This window comes from Plecotus auritus (assembly GCF_963455305.1).
Source record: "Plecotus auritus genome assembly, chromosome: 6".
Taxonomy (NCBI): domain Eukaryota; kingdom Metazoa; phylum Chordata; class Mammalia; order Chiroptera; family Vespertilionidae; genus Plecotus; species Plecotus auritus.
The window spans coordinates 35,419,965-35,437,399 of record NC_137773.1 but is presented as its reverse complement, the minus strand read 5'-3'; the positions used below and the strand labels follow the sequence as shown (position 1 = coordinate 35,437,399).

The 17,435-nt window shown below is 53.9% G+C and overlaps 1 protein-coding gene and 1 long non-coding RNA gene across 8 annotated transcripts in view; one reads left to right on the top strand and one right to left on the bottom strand.

The window, feature by feature from the left end:
- JADE2 (jade family PHD finger 2) overlaps nt 1–17,435 on the top strand; it is a 63,168-nt gene that overhangs the window by 11,679 nt on the left and 34,054 nt on the right. For 4 of the 7 annotated variants that reach the window (XM_080672825.1, XM_080672824.1, XM_080672823.1 and 1 more), the window contains exons 2-3: nt 8,696–8,753; nt 10,700–10,788. In XM_080672825.1, coding sequence (XP_080528951.1) covers nt 8,696–8,753; nt 10,700–10,788 — 147 coding nt within the window. Of the gene's footprint in view, nt 1–87; nt 193–583; nt 667–3,606; nt 3,790–8,695; nt 8,754–10,699; nt 10,789–17,435 lie in introns of those variants that run through there. The other 3 variants (XM_080672821.1, XM_080672822.1, XM_080672826.1) reach the window with 3 other exon arrangements.
- Nucleotides 112–1,861, bottom strand: LOC308250350. The gene is made up of 3 exons (XR_013960837.1): nt 1,755–1,861; nt 854–933; nt 112–615 (listed from the first exon to the last, which is right to left on the bottom strand). It is a non-coding gene; the product is annotated as an uncharacterized lncRNA (long non-coding RNA).

Genomic DNA, 17,435 nt, shown 5'->3' with positions numbered 1-17,435 from the left:
CTCCTCGCTCTGTCTCTAGCTCGCTCGCTCCCTCTCTCTCCTGCTGGCTGCCTGTTCTAGGAAGCCAGCGCGCGGGGGGAGGGGGGATGCACAGCACAGGGAAGAGAGATTGCGCATGTTGGTCAGTCGTGTTTTAAAGAGTACATTGCGGGGAGGCTGAGAGGGGCGCATGCTACAACAACTTTTGGAAGGGTGAGTTTGGCGACCTTCTTTATTAATGACTGCGGCAAAGAGCCCCCGGGCAGCCTAGGGGGCGCGGGCGGGCGGGGGCGCACAGGGGCTGCAACTTGCCCCGTGGCTCGAGCTGGGCGGAGGGGCTGCAGCGGGAGACCTGTGCCAAGGGGAGATCGTGCGGCCGGGGACGAGGGTTCGGAGGACCTAGAGTTAACTGCCCTCCTGTCGCCCCGAGTTTCATTTTGTTGGTACGCAGCACGTCCGGACGACGAACCGGGTTGAGCCGGTGCACATGACCCCGCGCTGGGCTCACGTGCAGCCGGCCGGGTCCCAGACACCTTCCGGGGGTCACTGCCTCCGCCCTGTCGCCCCCTCTCCGGGCTAGGTGCACGCGGGCGCTGCACGCGGGGGCAGCGTGCTCAGCTCCCGGGCGCTGAGGCTCTGCACAAATTAAACACAGTTATTTGGAGGGGTGGGGGACGCCCTTTCCAGGTGAGTGTAGAGGGTGCGCAGTCCCGGCACGGGGGGAGCGGGCTGGGTCGGGGGCAGCTCCCCGCTCCAGGGCTGCGCGGGAGTCCGGCGGGGGAGAAGCGCTGAGAGAGTGGAAATGTACCCGCGGCGGCCGGAGCCGCGGGTGCGCGCCCGCGGGGCGACGGCAGGGGGCGTGGCCCTTGTTTACCTTCTCCCAACTCAGCGGGTTCGCGTCCCGCTCTGGGGTAGGTTCTGCAGTCCCCGGCTCTCCGCCTCCGCCCCTGCGCCCTGGGTGGTACCGGGAAGACGTAGGCTAGTGGCAGCCCCAGCCTGGACTCACATACCCGACCCCCAAATGAGTGACACTGCAGCCCCCGCCCCCACCAAGCACCGCTGCAGTCCCTCTCCCCGTTCCCCGGCCCGGCCCCGCCCCCCAGGCAGTGGCATCTTCCCGGCCTCACCTCCTTCCTCTCTTCCTCCCTCTCTCCCTCCCTTCTTCCCACCCACTCGCCTGCGCCTGCGGAGCGGCTCCCTCCCGCCTCTTCCCCGCCTGTGTGCAGACTTGTGGCTCCCTCCGGTCCCTTCCCGCCTATCCCTGGGCCCTGAGACACCCTCTTCTCCAGGCCAAGGGATGAGACGGGGGTCAGCTTCGCGATTAGTCAGATGGGGATGTCAGCAAAACAGGAAGGCTTCACTGTACCATCACACACACACACACACACACACACACACACACACACACACACACACACACACACACACACTTCCCCACAACTGCTCACTCCACAAGGGGCGCGGGGCCCTTAACCGCTTCACCCAATCCCCTCCTCCCCCTAGCCCGGGCGTCCAGTCCATCTCCCGTCGCCACCCCCGGCCTGAACCGCCTCTTGCCCTTCCTTTGCCTGGGCCAGAGCCCCCCGCAGCCACCTCCGGCTCCTCCTCCCGGCTCCCGCGGTCGGAATCACGCCGGCGCGCCTCCAGCCTGCGGTCCCACGGACTGCCTCCAGGGGCAGACTGGAGGCGCGTGCCATCCCTACCCCCACCCCCACCCCCAACCTCCTAACACTCTGCCACCCGCCAGGGCACTTGACTTTTTATATTTTTCTTACAATCTTCGCCGCAAGTTTCTTGCCCAGGGCTGGTGGGAGCGGGAAGAGCCATGTTTCCCTTTGCCCAGTGCCAAGGGCACACTGCAGCGGGTCACTCTGGTCTCTGCAGATTTCCAAACCTTGCCCCTGCACTTAGCGCCCGCCACCCCCGCCCCCGCCCCCGCCCCCCTCCCGCTGCTCATCTGCAGGATTCTGAGACAAAGTTTCACCCACAGGCTGAGTTTGCAGGGGATCATCAGGAGGCATCATGTTTGCACTCAGCATTGCCCAAGACATGGGGAGGGCCTGAGTGGGCAAGCCTGACCTGCCATCTCACCTTTGTTGATAGGGGAGGAGCCCTGAGCTTTGAGCCCAGGCAAGCTGTCAGGAGGTCCCATTAACGGTTCTGTTTGCAAACCGATTCCTGGGCCCTGGTGGTGGTAGGGCCACCTGCCCCCTCCTCCCAGGGTGGCATTAACTCTCTTCACTGGTAAAATTCCCAGTAGGACATTTGGCAAAAGGACCAGCCAGGGAACTGCCAACCAGGCCTGGCCCTGTTTCCTGGGTTCCCAGGGTGCTGGCTTCTCCCCTACCCTGACTTCCTTGCTCACCTTAGGACCCCAAGTGAAGTACCATCCCTTCTGTCCCATCTTCCTGGGGCAGGTTGGAACTGGCAGAGCCATCTAACAAGCAGAGGAGGAAAATAACAACAGAATAACTGTAAGGGGAAGGAATGAGTAATAAAGCCGACCCAGGCAGGGAGGAGGGCTTTCATGTTTAAGAGTTGCTATTTGCTTTTTAGGTCACAGGCTGCAAAAACAGGCTTTGATCCGAAGTGGGCGAATAATTTATTGAGAAAGTTTGCATGGTAGAAAAAGAGGATGTTTGTTTGATCTGGAGCCCTCTCAGTTGTCCCAAGTGCTGTTGGCTGTTGTTTAGAGTGGAAAAGCATTTGGTTCCACAGCAAATGCCTCACAGAGGGAAGTCTTTGCCCCAGGCAGCAGGACTTGCAGTGAATGTTGGATTTGACACTCTTTGGCCAGGGGTCTCCCCAGCACTTTTGGAGATGAAGTGTTTAAGGATAAAGTTGTTTGGGCTTGAGATGCAGCAAATATTTTCCATCCAACATGCTTTTCCCTTCCCTAAGTTGCCTGGTTAAAGAGCCAGTAATACTAATCTAAGATGCTCTCATAAATCTCCACTTAGCTTTCATTGACAGGTGAAATAGGACTGCTGGTCCCCAGCCCCAGGTGCACCCCAGAGTCAAGGTTAGGCATTTGACATTGACTTCCATGTCCTTGAAGTTGGGGGCAGGGTGTCCTGGTTAACTGGTGTACCTGTTAACAGGGAGGTAGTTGTCTTATACCCAATACTCAGGTCAGAGGCTTCCAGTCCAAATTCTTCATAGTTCATCCAGCAGGCTCTTTGTGGGCCTCAAAATTCTCCTCTAGGTTCTCTGAGGGAAGGCCAGGTCAGAGTTGTGAGGAGGCGAGTACCCCTGGCTTTCTCTGCCCTCCTGGGACCCTTACCATGTGGCTTAAAGCTTAGGAACCCAGGAAGGTGCCCGTAGGAATCTGGCGTACCCCAGCCACACTCAGGAGTTGTAGGCCTGTGTACTGTAGCCCAGTGGGATGGGGTACACCATCTGGAATCAGAAAGTTTCTGTGACGCAGTTTCTTCATCTACAAATAGGGTTAATAATAGTACCTATGTCATGGAGGGTACATGGATTAAGCAATATTGCATAAAGAAGACTAAACCCAAAGCCAGGCATGTGGTAAGCACTTGATTAGTATTAGTCACTCTTACTATTATTATTAATGACCTGGACAGGGTCCAAATGCAGCTTTGACCTTTGATCTCTCCCCTTTAGGGTAGGCTGAAGAGCCAAGTCCCTTCTCTGAAGAAGGGATCAGAAGGACCCTGCAGTTGCCAATGGGCAACCATCTGTGGGAGCAAGTGGACTGAGCTTTGCCCTCTCTGAGGTGGAGAGTAGGGTGAGAGGTGCTGAAGGACAAATAGACAAAGCCCCTTTCATTCTCCCAGGATCCCCTTGGTATGTGCCCAGAACTGGGTCTGGAGGGTGGGTGTGGGCAGCATGTTCTAGGGGAGCTGGGTGCACTCTGGGACACTTGGAATTGCAGGTGGGCACTGATGGGTGTCGAAGGAGAGTTCAGGCTTCCCTGTGCTTAGAGAAGCAAGTTTGAGGATCTGTGTGCACAAAATCATTTTTGTAACGGCAATTACTGTCCCTAAGAAGGCATTAAAGTTAATGAGAGATAGGAAAGAATGGGGCTCTGACCCCCGTTTAAAGCCATTTAAGAGTATGCAGTTCTTGTTTTCTGAATGTCTGGCCTTCCCGACACAAGGAGGCTCTGAGGACAGGTTTTCCAGCCGAAATATCATTAAATTGTATTAGCATCTTATTACACACACGCCTTAGTGGTCTGCCTCAGACAGGGAGAGTTTTTGTTTCTCTTTGAAAGATTGTGTCTGGAATGGTAAATTGCCTGCTTGAAAGCCTCCCCCACTCCCCTTTTTTAAGGAGGAAGACGAAATCCTGCTGTGTGTGGTGGCTGTCAGGGCAGGCCTGGTGGCCCCCAGAGAGGAGAGGCTGGAGGCCAGGTTGGGGTGTTTTAACTGCCCAGGGAGCGGCTGCAGTAGCAGGCCTGAAAGGCCCACTGTTCCAGGGTCAGCTGGAAGGGCGTTAATGGAAGCCCAGAGTGTTTATTTGAGTTTATTTGCAGAGAAATCTTTAAAGGGGGCTGGCACTGGGCATTGATGTTTCAAGTCCAGACCCAAAGCCCCCACTAAGACCAGTGACTAGTGCTGCCAAGAAAACATCTGCCACCAAATTGCTGCCCTATTACTAAGTTGACATTGATCATTAGCCAGGAGCCCAACCAAATAAAGAGTCCTGGAAAATGTGTGAGGTTAAGATGGGGAAGAGGGCTGTGAAAACAGGACGAATCTTTGGCCTGGGGTGTTTGTTCCTGCAAGCTACAGGCAGGCCAGCTGGGCTGTATGGTCCCCACACTTGTAGAAGGAGGGGACAAGAATACACTCAGCACTCTGCACCTATCGAGTCCCTATTCTGTGCTGAATGCTATGCAAGGAGGGCATTGGGGCCCAGCAGGGATCCAGACAGGCTTACTTTCATGGAACATATATTCTGGAGGAGAAGGATGTTCGACAAGTAGATTGGCAAACACAAATTATGGTGGATACTCTGAAGACACTGAATAATAGGATGAGAAGCTTTCTTTAGATAAGGCCCCCCGCATGTGTGGCATTTAAGCTGAAACTTGAAAAATGAAAAGTCAGACATGCATAGGCTGCATAGACCATTACAAGGCAGAGGGTACAGGCTGTGTTCAGGTCTCAAAGCATGGACTGTCAGGCTCACTTCAGGAAATGAAAGGAGGCAGGTGTAGCTGGAGCAGGGCTAGTGGTGGACACAAACTTGTTGAGTTAGGCAGACCATGTGGGGTCTTGTGGTTAGGAGCTTGAGTTTTATCCTTTGGTCAGTAGGAAGCCTTTGAAAGGTTTTAAATAGGAACATTTAAAATTTATACGTTATAATTTATTTTATTTTTAAATATATTTTTATTGATTTTAGAGGAATGGAGGGAGAGAGAGAGAGAAAGAGTGACAGATCAGGTTGCCTGCTGTATGCACCCTAACTGGTAATCAAACCACCAACCTGGGCATGTGCCCTGACTGACAGTCGAACCGGCAGCCTTTCAGTGCACAGGATGATGCCCACCAACCAACTGAGCCACACTGCCAGGGCCCGATTTATACTTTTTAAAGATCATTCTGGCTACTGTGTGGATCCCGGATTATGAGGGAGCAATAGTCCAGGCAAGAGAGGAAATGACTTGGACCCGTTTGGTAGCAGTATAAACGGGGGAAAAGTGGGCGGATTCATGGTGTGTTCTGGAGGGAGAGCCCACTTGCCAAGGGTTGCTGAGAGGCCGTGGGCTGCTGCTTCACTGAGGTGACCCTCTGACACCCACACTATCAAAGAGCTTCCTATCTGTGTCTCCATGCTGGGGGCAGTGTGGGAGGTGCAAACGGAAGGAAAAGTGACCCTTCTATTCCTAGTCTCCTTTGCAGGTGAGGTTTCAGGGACACTTTCTGTCTCCAAAAGAAAGTGCCTTATGACACTGAGGTATTCTCCCAGGGCAGACCTTGCTTTGGGAGACATTGGAGGGGCCAGTGGAGAGGGAAAACCCAGAGGCCAAGATCAAATCTCAGCACCCCCAAGCCACACCTGTATTTGCAGTCTTAGACTTCAACTTTGGTGAAGGAGTCTTCCCTGTACCCCTTGCTGGGGTGGAGAGGGGGGTTCCAGGGGCAAAGGGCTGTCCCACAGCCCAGCCCAGGCTCATTGGGGCTTCATTAGCCACTGACAGTGGAGGCTTACCTGAGGCAGAGAGGCCTTTACAACAGACATGGTTCAAAGGAAGGCAGCTTCACTTACAAACAGTGACTGTCCTCTGAAGCCTAGTTATTATTTCAATTAAACCACCACAAAATCTGCACCCTTAATAACACCCTGCCCAGGAGGACTCGGGATGCTCCACAGGGCAGATTGGACAGGGACCTGGGTGAGGGTGGGGTGCCGGGCTGCATCCTGGCAGGTCCTGGGCAGCAGGGAACGGCATTCTGAGAAGGGTGCCGCAGTTGGGTCCTGTCATAGAGGACCTTCCTTATTGTACAGGGTCACCGCTCCCTCTGAGGACCCCTCAGGTGGCCACTGGCAGGAGGTCTCTCACCTGGCCCGAGGCTGCATGGTATTGACAACTAGCATCTATGTGGAGAGCCAACCACTGTGCCAAGGGCTTTATGCTGCTCTCATTTCTTCTCACCAGCTGATTCTGGCCCACAGATGTGTTTAGTTTGGCCTCCTGAAAGTGTTTTTAAAATCCTGAATCAGCTGCCAACATCTTCAGTTCAGGAGATTCGTGTAAAAACGCAGACCCAGTTGTCTTTCCCCTGGTCCCTGGTCTAGTGGGGGCGGTGGCTTTTATGCTATGGGAGAGCCTGGCTTGGAAGTGACCTCTTTGCTAGAAATGAAGAGAAATGCAATTCCTGGACAGCCCATTGCAGGGGGAAACAGGTGGATGCAATTCTAGCACCTCTCTTTGACTTCTACCCGCCTGTGATAGGGCTGGGTTAGCAAGGTGTAGGTTAGAGGGCTTCATTTAAAGCCACCCTCAGATCCAGAGGACAGTGAGGATGGGCGGCTGTAGGTGGTAGAGCATTATTGCCTGCTTGCACTAGGCTGCACAGAGGCAGGGACATCTAAAGGTCAAGAGCATGGTCTCCGGAATCAGACAGACTTCTTAAAGCACTGCAATCCAGGGCAAACCACTTAACCTCTTTGCTTTGTCTTCTTCATCTGCAAAAGGGAAGCAGCCGTCTTGCCCACCTGTACCAAAGGTCTGTTCTGAGGGCTTAAGGCCCCTGTGTCCCATGGTGTCCCCCTCCCCTGCCGAAATGAGTTGTTCCCACCTTCCTGCCATCCATGCACCTCATACCACCAGGCATCCCTCCATACCTCCACACCCTCTGCAGAGCACTTGTCCACACCTTCAGAGCTGGGCAATAAGCAGCCCCAGTGAACCTTCCTGTCATCCTAATCCTGCTGTTGGGGGACATGAGGGTAGAGAGAAGCTCCTGGTTCTGGTCAAGCTCCAGGCAGGCAGGTCCTCCTGGTCAGCTCAGAGGTCTGGGTAATCACCCCTGCCTAATGCTCCCTGGTCTCTGCAGGGCCACAGGAGGAGAAGGGGAACCCCAGGCCTGGCAAGGGCAGATTTGGGGTGGTGGCAGATAGTAGATAGGATCATAGGCGTGGTCGGGAGCCTGGCTGGCCTGCAGCTGGGCTGGGTGGTGGGGCTCTTCCCTGCTGACACTGGCTCCTTGCCGTTTGCTGTGGGCAGTGAGGCAGCCCAGGTTCCAGACTCACAGGAACAGGAACATGGTGGAAAGTGCTCTGGGCCCTGAGCCCCAGATCTGTTCTCACATTAGCACTCAGCCACTAACTAGCTGAGGCCCAGAGCAGGTTAACAAGCCACTGGGTGTGCTCCCCTCCCAGGGGACAGGAGCAGGCGCTGCCACCCAGGACTCTGTAGGATTAGAGGAAATAGTGGGTGGGAAAGCACTTCCAACAGGCAGGCGCTGAGGAGGGCACAAAGGCGGCTCAGTGTGGGCTCAGGGATCAGCCCACAGGCATTCAAATCCCAGTTCAGACAGTTACTAGCAGGACAAGGCACTGAGCCTCCCCAGTAAACGATGCAAATAGCTCACAGCTCACGGGGTTGTTAGGAACTGGAGATAGCTGAGATAGTGTGGGCAGAGGAATGAGCGCAGCATGGGAGAGCTGCCCTTCTTCCCTTGAAGTTAAGTAATGTAGTCAAGATAAAGTTGGTTTGTACTTCAGTCAGGAGAGGGACTGTGGGGGAGGGAGGGAGCCCAGACCAGGACCAGTCACCCTGGGCCTGGTGTGTCTCAGGGACCCAGTTTGGAGCCTCCCTGTACTCACCCCCCTTTCCACACTCCTGGCCACCCGCCTCAGGATGTGTCCTCAGTGCAGGCAGGGCTGGCTTGTCCTTAAACTCACATAGGATGGCCCTACTGCCTTCCCTTCTCCGCACCCAGTGAGGCACCAGTTGCAACTTTTGCTTGGGAGTGGATTGGTTTTCTGGTGAGCCTGAGTTTCCTGGGCAGGTCCTCTCATCTTAGACTCCTGCTCCTCTGAGGCTCTGGGCTCAGGAGATGGAGATGCACCCTCCTCTCCCCTCCCTCATCCCATCCAGGGTGGGTGGGGCCAAGTGGGGCTGGCTGGCTGTAGCCGGAAGAGTGTGGGGAGGGAGGGAGGCTACTGGTGATTTTCTGGGGGATTGAGGATTTCCCAGGTTGCTTGTGTGTATAATGGGGCCTGCCTTTTGTTGCAGATGGAAGAGAAGAGGCGAAAATACTCCATCAGCAGCGACAACTCTGACACCACTGACAGTAAGGCCTTCCTTTTGGGGCTCCTCCAGGGAAAGCATGTGAATAATTACCAGGCCCACAGATGGGGAGCGGCTGCCCATGGTCTCAATGTTGGGGAAGGCATAAATGAGAGCAGGTCCCTCTGCTCCTGAGAAAGTCCTAACACTAAGGCCTTGCTGTCCACTTCACTCTACCCCCTCCCCACCCCACCCCCTTTTACCCTGTAGGTCTCTCAGCCCCACCTGCTTTGCTCTGTTTGGAACAGATCTGCTACCCTCTGGGCCTTTGGATATGTAACTCCTGGCTATTAGGAGTACATCCCTCTCCCTGTGGCTCTCCTGTTGAGTCAGGGCACTATAGGAGGTCTCTACACAACCCATAGAAAATCTGTCACTGCAATAATTCCCTGATAAGTATTATTACCTAACCACTGGCAAGCTCCCTGATAAGAGAGGTCATGTCTTACTCACTGCCTTATCCCCAGCTAGATAGGTGCTCAGTAAATGTTTGCTGAAGAAATGAATGAAGCAGTCTGACCTTCATGGGATCTCAGTAATAGAATCTCAGAGGTAGACTAGTGTATGGCCTGGGGGTGTCGTTTGGATGTCTGGGGATGGGGGGATGTTGTCAAGGAGAAGATAGGGCTTAGGGAGCCTCTTTTGAAATTTGGGGGAGTGTGTGTAAGGTGAGAGCTTTTCTCTAGTAGTAGAAGGCAGCTCTTCCTAGCTGCCCAGGAGCCTGGGCCCGCAGGGGCTGGTTGAAGTCAGGAGCTGCATTCTGCCCTGTAGGAAAGACACACTGCCAGGGGGCTCCCACGCAGTGGTGTTACTGGTGGAAGCCCAGGCTGAGAAAGAGGCTGCATTGCCAAGGAGGCTGGGCCTGGAGCCCTGCAACTCTAGACCTCAGTTTGTTCACATAGGCGGTGAGCCCCTGAGATTGAGGAGATCTCCAAGGCCCCTTAGAGCTCCCAAAGTTTCATACCTTCCTCCAAGAGCCTGTGGCAGATGCAATCCCATGGTGGGTCTGGTCCCAGTCCCATCCCCCCCTCCAGGTCTCATTCACTGTCCTTTGAGGGTCTGTTGGTTCATCTGGGCTCTGGTGTCTAACTTGGCCAGCCCTTCCTCCCTGTGGCAAGAGATCACAGCGTCTGGCCCTCTGTGGCTGCAACCACACTGCCTGTGGTCTGGCTCAGTAGAGCCAAGGAGGACCGCATCCTCTACTTCTAACTTTATTGCATACAAAGGAGCCCGTGCGGGCAGAGCACCTGCAAGGGGTGGGCTTCTGGGCAGCTGAGCCCTGTAGCTGCCTGGGAGTTGGGCCGGGCTGATGCATTGTCCTTTCCCATCAGCTCCTTTGACCCGAGGAGATAGAAGCCACAGCCCTGTAGTCCAGCAACAGCCTTAGACCCTCATAATAAAAACTAATGCTTATTGAGAAGACTACAGGCATGATATCATTTAATTCTTACAACAACCCTTTGAAGACAGTTAGTCTCTTTCCCCCATTTTATAGAAGAGCAAACTGAGGCTCAGAGAAACTTAGTTATTTGCCCAGGGTGACAAGCTAGTAAGTGGCTGAGCCAGGGCTCAAGCCTGGTCTGTGGGTCTACTTTAGAGCAACATTATTCCCACTGCTCTGCCCAGCCTCTTGTCTACCCAGGGCATCACACCAAGGAGGAAGCAGAGGACAAGAGAGTGCAAGGGACTTGTTGTGGGTCACATAGTAAGCTAATACTGAGTCCTGGTCACTGCCTTTTGTTTCCCAAGCCCCTTCTGGTTGGTGGGTAGAAGGGGTTTCATGTCATCATTCATCATTGGAGAGGCCCAGAGCAGGGACAATCTACCAGGTATTCACAGAAGTGTCCACCTCCTGAACATTCAAGCTGGAGCTTCCCTTCTATCCTTGGGTGTGGGTGGGTGGTGTTCCTGGCCTCCCAGGGCCCCTCATGGGCTGTGTTCTCTCCACAGGCCACACTACATCTGCCTCAAGATGCTCCAAACTGCCCAGCAGCACCAAGTCGGGCTGGCCCCGGCAGAACGAAAAGAAGCCCTCCGAGGTGAGTAGTGGCCAGTGTCCTAAAGAAAGGCGAAGTGAAATGGGAGGTCACAGGAGCAGAGGGCTGGGGCGGGGGCGGGGGGGGGGGGGGCGGGTGGCAGTGAGCTCTGCAGATGTGTGGAAGAAAAGCACTCCTGGCAGAGGGCACAGTCATGGCCATGCTAGGCCAGTGTGGCTGAGTGAAATGAAGGCAGGGGGTGTAGGTTGTTGTAAAGATGTTTCTGTTGACCTGAGGATCTGAGTGAGAGAAGAAGCCTTTCCAGGATCATAAGCAAGGTAATGGCCGTCTGATGTTTAAATGAGAGGTCCCACTGGCTGCCGTGAGGAGAAGGGCATGCCGGGACACAGGTGGGACCAGGAAGGATTCTGATTCTTTTGCAGTTGACCAGCAGATAAACGATGGTGGCTTAGAGCCTGGGGTTGGCAGTGGAGTAAGAAGCAGTGGTATTCAGGACACTTTGGAGGCTGAGCAAGGGTGACAGGATTGCTGGTGTAGGGGTGGAGGATGGGTCCCCAGTCATCCGGTTAAGTCTCCTGCTCCTTATTATGCCCAGTTCACAGTGCTTGCATTTTAAGCCTTCCTTTGTTTGACCTGGGATGTTTCTTGTGGCAGGTAGAGGTATTTGGCTTCTGGAGCTGTGGGGGAGGGAGGGCGGGGAGGAGATGTCTTTAAAGCAGAAGAGGCCCCAGGCACAGATGAGGCTGCAAGAGCGCTGATTCTCTGAGAAGGTGGAGGGTCTGTGGAAGGGTTGAATAGGGCCCTCAAGAGAGGCATTGCTCTGCAGCCTTCAGAGTAGCTGGCACTTTAGAGTGATGGACACTTTAGTTTTTTAATCCTTAAAAGTAGCCCAGAGCCCAGCCAGTGTTGCTCAGTGTTAAGTGTCAAGCCATGAACCAGGAGGTTATGATTTGATTCCTGGTCAGGGGTTCAGTTTCTGGTCAGGGCACATGCCTGGGTTGCAGGCTTGATCTCCAGTGGGGGGCATGCAGGAGGCAGCTGATCAGCGGTGCCTCTCATCATTGATGTTTCTGTCTTTCTCTCTCCCTCTCCCTTCCTCTGAAATCAATTAAAATATATATATATATATATATATATATATATATATATATATATATGTATATGTATTTTAAAGTTTAAAAAATTTTTAAGTAGTCCAGAGTTCTCAGTCCTGTGATAAGGAAACTGAAGTTCCCAAAGTTATGTAGCCAAGACCTGAAGTTTTGGGGCCTAACAGTGCCCAGGGTGGGAAGGCCCAGGGTTCTGGGGCTGAGCCCTTGACTTGGGGTTGGGGGAAGTATCTGTGTTCTGAGCCTGGGGTCCTCCTCTCCCCTTTCACCACTGGAACCATCTTGCCTCCGCTGTCATTAGCCAGTCCCTAGGGGGGTCTTCCGCAGAACCTTGCATTTGAAAAAGGACTTCCCGCCTCCTCCTGGAGCTAGCTGACCCTAACACTCTCCCTTTGTGGGGAGTGGGGAGCCTTTGAGATCTGATGCCTCCCACCACCACCCCCAACTGATTGTCCTCCCTTGGCCCTGTGGAGGAGGGGTGGAGCTGGAAGGAGAGACCTTCCGGAATGCAGTTAGGGCTGGACCCAGCCTGCTTGGGAAGATTCTGTTCTTGAGGCTGTTAGTGCCCTCCTGGACTAGCCCTGCTCAGTGGGTGCACTGGGAAGTGGGAGGCAGAGTGCTAGAGCCCTGGAACCCCTGGGACCCCTCCTCAACTCCACTGCCCCCCTCTCCCTTCCCACCCCCATCTTGATACCTGCAGGGGCTCCCCAATTGTTGAGATTGAATTAGTAAAACAGTAGCCACCTTCACATATCTTGCGGGTCCTGGGAGGCAGCAATTGTCAAGCCCCTTTTGGAGCTGAGGAGCCTGCTGCTTCGGAGAAAGGTGGAGAAGTTCAGGGGAGCTCCTAGGGCTGGCTGCTCCCTCCTCCCCCCAAGCACCTGTAGGAGGAAGGGCCGGCTCTCAGGGCAGAGATCCCAGGGCCCGGGGCTGCCATGGACACCCAGGGTAGGCTGGTGGCTGGGAGGAAACAGGTGTCCACGAAGGCCGAGGAGAAAATGATTTGCATGGGGCTGAGAATTCCCCTGCTTCTTGGGTTTTCCAGCTCAGAGCCTTTGAACCTCCTCCCCCGCCCCCCCCCCCCAAAAAAAATAGAGTCAAGTCATTGTAAGGGTGTTGGTACCCTGCCCTGATGGGGACTGGCTACACGTGGCCCTGGGTTCGAGCACAGGAGCCTCCCAGAGGGCTGTGCAACCTGAGGGAGACACCCGACCTCAAGTCCTGGGCTCCAGGAGAGCTGAGGAAGTCTTCCCCGCCTTGAACTATGGCCAAGGACAGCTTTTCCTCCCGCAGCAGGCTGGAGAGCAGCCTGTGAGGTTTCCCTCGTCCCCTAAGTGAGGAGGCTGAGCCATAGCCACCATAAATTCCAAGCTATCTTGGGGCAGAAAGGAAACCGTCAATGAAAGCTTCCAAATTATTTGGCTCATGAGAAGGCGGAGATGAAAGCGAGGATTTGGCGGTACAGAACATTTGCACTAAATCTCGCTGGGTTGTTGCCTTCTCTTTTTGTGAATGGTGTGGACGGGAGGGCCCTTCTCGTCTGCTGGGCCTGGGGGCCCAGGGCTTTGGACCCCCTGATGAGAGGGGATCTGGGAGCCCCGTCTGCCCTGTCCCCCAGAGTAAGAAGCCTATGGGGTGGTTGTCAGGCTGGTCACAGGGCCTGCTCCCAGTCTGGCCCAAGTTCCCAGGCAGAATGTTTGCAAACTGATGTGTGTGGTGCAGGAGCCCCCTCGCTGGGGGCTCTGTGGTTCACTTCCTCGCCTTATCTCTGAATGTGGACAGTGATGGTTTTTGAGGACCACGAGTCCTTATCCCTAGCAGCACCACTAGCCCATAGTGACGCCAACAGCTGTGGGAAGGACTGGGGTTGGGTTTAGAGAACCGAGGGGCGGCCGCTCTGATGACCTGCCAAGGCCCGCCCTTCCCAGTGCACCCTGAGGGTGCAAATCAAGGGATGCCCTCTACACCAGAGTGAGGTGCCCCAGGCAGAAAAAGTGCTCCTGTCAGGAGTCAGGACCCTGGACAGAGCCGAGGCCTTGAGGCCCAGATTCTCTCATCCACCCTTAACCAGCGGGTGGTCTTCCTCAGCCTAAGTGAAAGGGGAGTGCAGGCCTGGGTCCTGGGGTGGTGGGGGGGAGGGCAGAATTCGCTTTGGCAGTAGAGGGAAAAGTGGGCCTGACCCCAAGGACTCCGGGTGCTGCCTTCCTATGCTCTGCCTGCCTGCAGTGTCCCACCAAAGCTGAGGTCTAGCGCTTGGGGCTTACATCAGCCAGGCCAGTCCTAAGGGAGGAGGAGGGGCCTGTCCTGGGGAGGTAGCATTAGTGCATAAATCTTGCTCAGGCCTTGAGTTTCTGGCTGACCTGTCTTACCAAAAGGCGTCATCATTGTTGGTGCTTAACATTTTGTGGGTCATATCTCTGTGAATCTGATGGGGATCAGAGACCACCGCCTATCCTACCTCACCCCCAGGAATTGTGACTTAAACGGTCTGGAGTGGGGCCTCAGGTACCTGTACTTTCTCAAAGCCTGCCCCCGCCCCCTGGAAGCCAGGGTTAAACACTACTGTCATAGCCCTTTCTCCCTAATATGCTAAGACAGGAGTTCCTGGCTTGGGCCTCCCTGGAAGATCCTGAGGTTGCAAGAGGGGACGGGAGCATGATTCAATGACCTAAGAACAGGCAGCGGGAGTGGGTGGGACTGTCACCCAGCTCACCCCCGTCCCCACAGCGGCAGCTAGGGGACTGGCAGGTTTTTGCTAAGCCCTCCGCCCCGGCAGGGCAGTGTCTTCCTCAGGCTGGGCAGAGAGGCAGATGGGAGGGCAGGCCACCTGGTGGGGATTCCCCCAGTCAGGCTGTCTTAAAGTCGAAAGCTGTGTTTTTAGGAAGTCAGAGTCCCCAGAACTCAGCCAGTAGGCAGGGACACTGATTAAACTCAGCCAGCACTGGGGTAGATCCTGCCCGGTGCTAGGGGGACAAAAGATGCAGGCTCTGTCCCCAGGGAGCTTGTCCTCTGGCTGTCAGCAGGATGCAGGTGCTACACAGGAAAGTGTCTGTTACGAGAGGGGCAGCCAGCTTTGCCACTGAGGAGCTCAGTGACCATGGGCAAATGACTGCTTCTCTCTGAGCCTCAGTCGTCATCAGTAGAGCCCTACCCTGCACCCTGCCATGGAGGTTCTGTTCTGTAGATGTGACATCCTTTCCTGAGGCCTGTGGAGCCTGGAAGTGGGAGTGATCCCAGAGTGAGGGGAGGTGACCCTGGCCTCCCTGGGACAGAAGCCTGGATGGTCCCAGCACAGGGTGGGTGAGAGTTGGGATTCAACCATCAGTTCCTTGGTAGGCCCTGGTGACAAACTAGTATATCTCTACATGAGGGAATGGGGCCTATTTACAGTTCCACAAAGGCCCTTCGCCAGTGCTCAGCCTCTTGCCCCTGGGGACATGGCCTAGGAGAAAGAGGTGACCCTTATGGACAGCTTCTGCCCCCATTGGGGTGTCCCCAAGACCCAGTGTTGGTGAGAATTCAGCAAGTGAAGAGAAAGGAGGCAGTTCATTGGTTTGACCCATTGCTTTTAAAAATGAGACCCTTCTACCTTGGGTGAAGGCGGGGGTGGCCAGATTGTGTTGGGGTGCAAAACCACAGGATCAATACGATGCCTTCCTAGAGGAGCAGAGGTGTTACCCAGATGTTTGACATAACCTGTTTTTAACTACCTTTAAAAATTGATTTTAGAGTGAGAGATAGAAACTTGGATGAGAGACATGGATTAGCTCTCTTTTGCATACTCCCTATTGGGGATCAAGCCCACAACCCAGGCATGTGCCTGACCAGGAATCGAACGGTGACCTCCTTGTTCATGGCTTGATGCTCAACCACTGAGCCACACTGGCCGGGCAACACAATCTATTTTATATTTAAAAAAATGGTGACATATATTGTAGTAACATACCCACAACTCTGAGAGGTACAGCAGGAGAATCCTAAAAAGGGTTTTTGTGTTTGCCCCAGTGGTCTCGAGCCCTGTTTCTAGCCAGCAGCTCCTCTGCTAACCTGGAGGAGGCGGCGAGTGAGAGGCAAGCCCTTCCACGGGCTAAGCGCCTGCTTGCTGAGCCTCCCTCTGCCTTCCTCTGGGTCTCGTATAGTCAGAAGCAGTACGGCTCCCGCCAGCTGGAAAGGCCTCCTGGCCTCTGGGACTTGTCTTGCAAAAGAAATGTGTGTAATAAATTCTCTTTAAGAGCAGGAAGTGCTGTTATCCTTGTGAAAGAGAAAGAGATGTTGAGAGAGAGGGAGTGTGTGTCTATGTGTTTTAAGCGTGTGACCAAATGTGGTAGCTTGAATGGGACTAGGCAGAGCCTTCCTCTGGTGTTTTATGCCTAATTTTAAGTATCTAACTTTGCTCTTGTATGTGATACTTTTTATCAGGTCCCAGCTCAGGAAAGAGATTTCTTTTTAATTTTTATTTATTGATTGGAGGGGAAAGGGGCGGGGGAAAGAGAGGGAGAGAGAAACATCGACTTGTTGTTCCACTTTAAAAAAAAAAAAAAGTGTTTTTGTTGATTTGAGAGAGAGAGGAAGTGAGAGGGAGAGAGAGAAAAAAACACTGATTGGCTGCCTCCTGCACAACCCCTACTGGGGATCGAGCCCACAACCCAGGCATGTACCATGACTGGGAATCCAACTGGCGACCTCTTGGTGCATGGGACAACACTCAACCAACTGAGCCATGCCAGCCAGGGCAGCGTTCCACTTACTTATACATTCATCCATTGCTGCTTTTATGTGCCCTGACTGGGGATTGATTCCATAACCTTTCTGTATCGGGGCGATGCTCCAGTCATCTGAGCTACCGGCCAGGGCGAAAAGAGATTTTTTAAAAAAGAAGAAATATCTGACTGGTTTGCAGATAGTATTGCAGTGGTTAAAAGGCAATGCAGACCTCAAACAAGTGGTTTAACCTCTCTGGGTCTCAGTCTGCACATCTGTAGGATGGGGGTGATAAAAATTAAGTGAAATTATATATGCAAGGCATTTAGCATAGCACCTGCCATGTCACAACAGGACAATTACTTTTCACTACCAGCAATTGTTTTTAACAAGATGAAGTGCTCAGAAAAAAAATGCATTAAAATGAGGTATCTGGGCCAGGCCGGTGTGGCTCGTTCGTTGAGCATCGACCCATGAACCAGGAGGTCACGGTTCAGTTCCCAGTCAGGGCACACGCCTGGGTTGTGGGCTTGATCTCGGGGCGGGGGGAGGAGCAGGCATGCAGGAGGCAGCAAATCAAAATTCTCTCTCATCATTGATGTTCCTATCTCTCCCTCTCCCTTCCTCTCTCGAAAATCAATAAAAATATATTTAAAAATTAAAATGAAAAAGTTAGGTATCTTTCACTTGGCTCTTTCAGGACATACCCTCAAATATCCTTAGAGGGCGGTGGGGAGGGTGCCACTCCCAGCTTTGCACTGGGACTCCTCATGTGGACAGAGGTCATGGAGAGGCAGTCCTGGCCAGAGCCATTTTCACTGACTTTGAGAGAGTGACCAAGACCAGTTACTGAAGTTCACTGAAAAATCTTTTGACCAA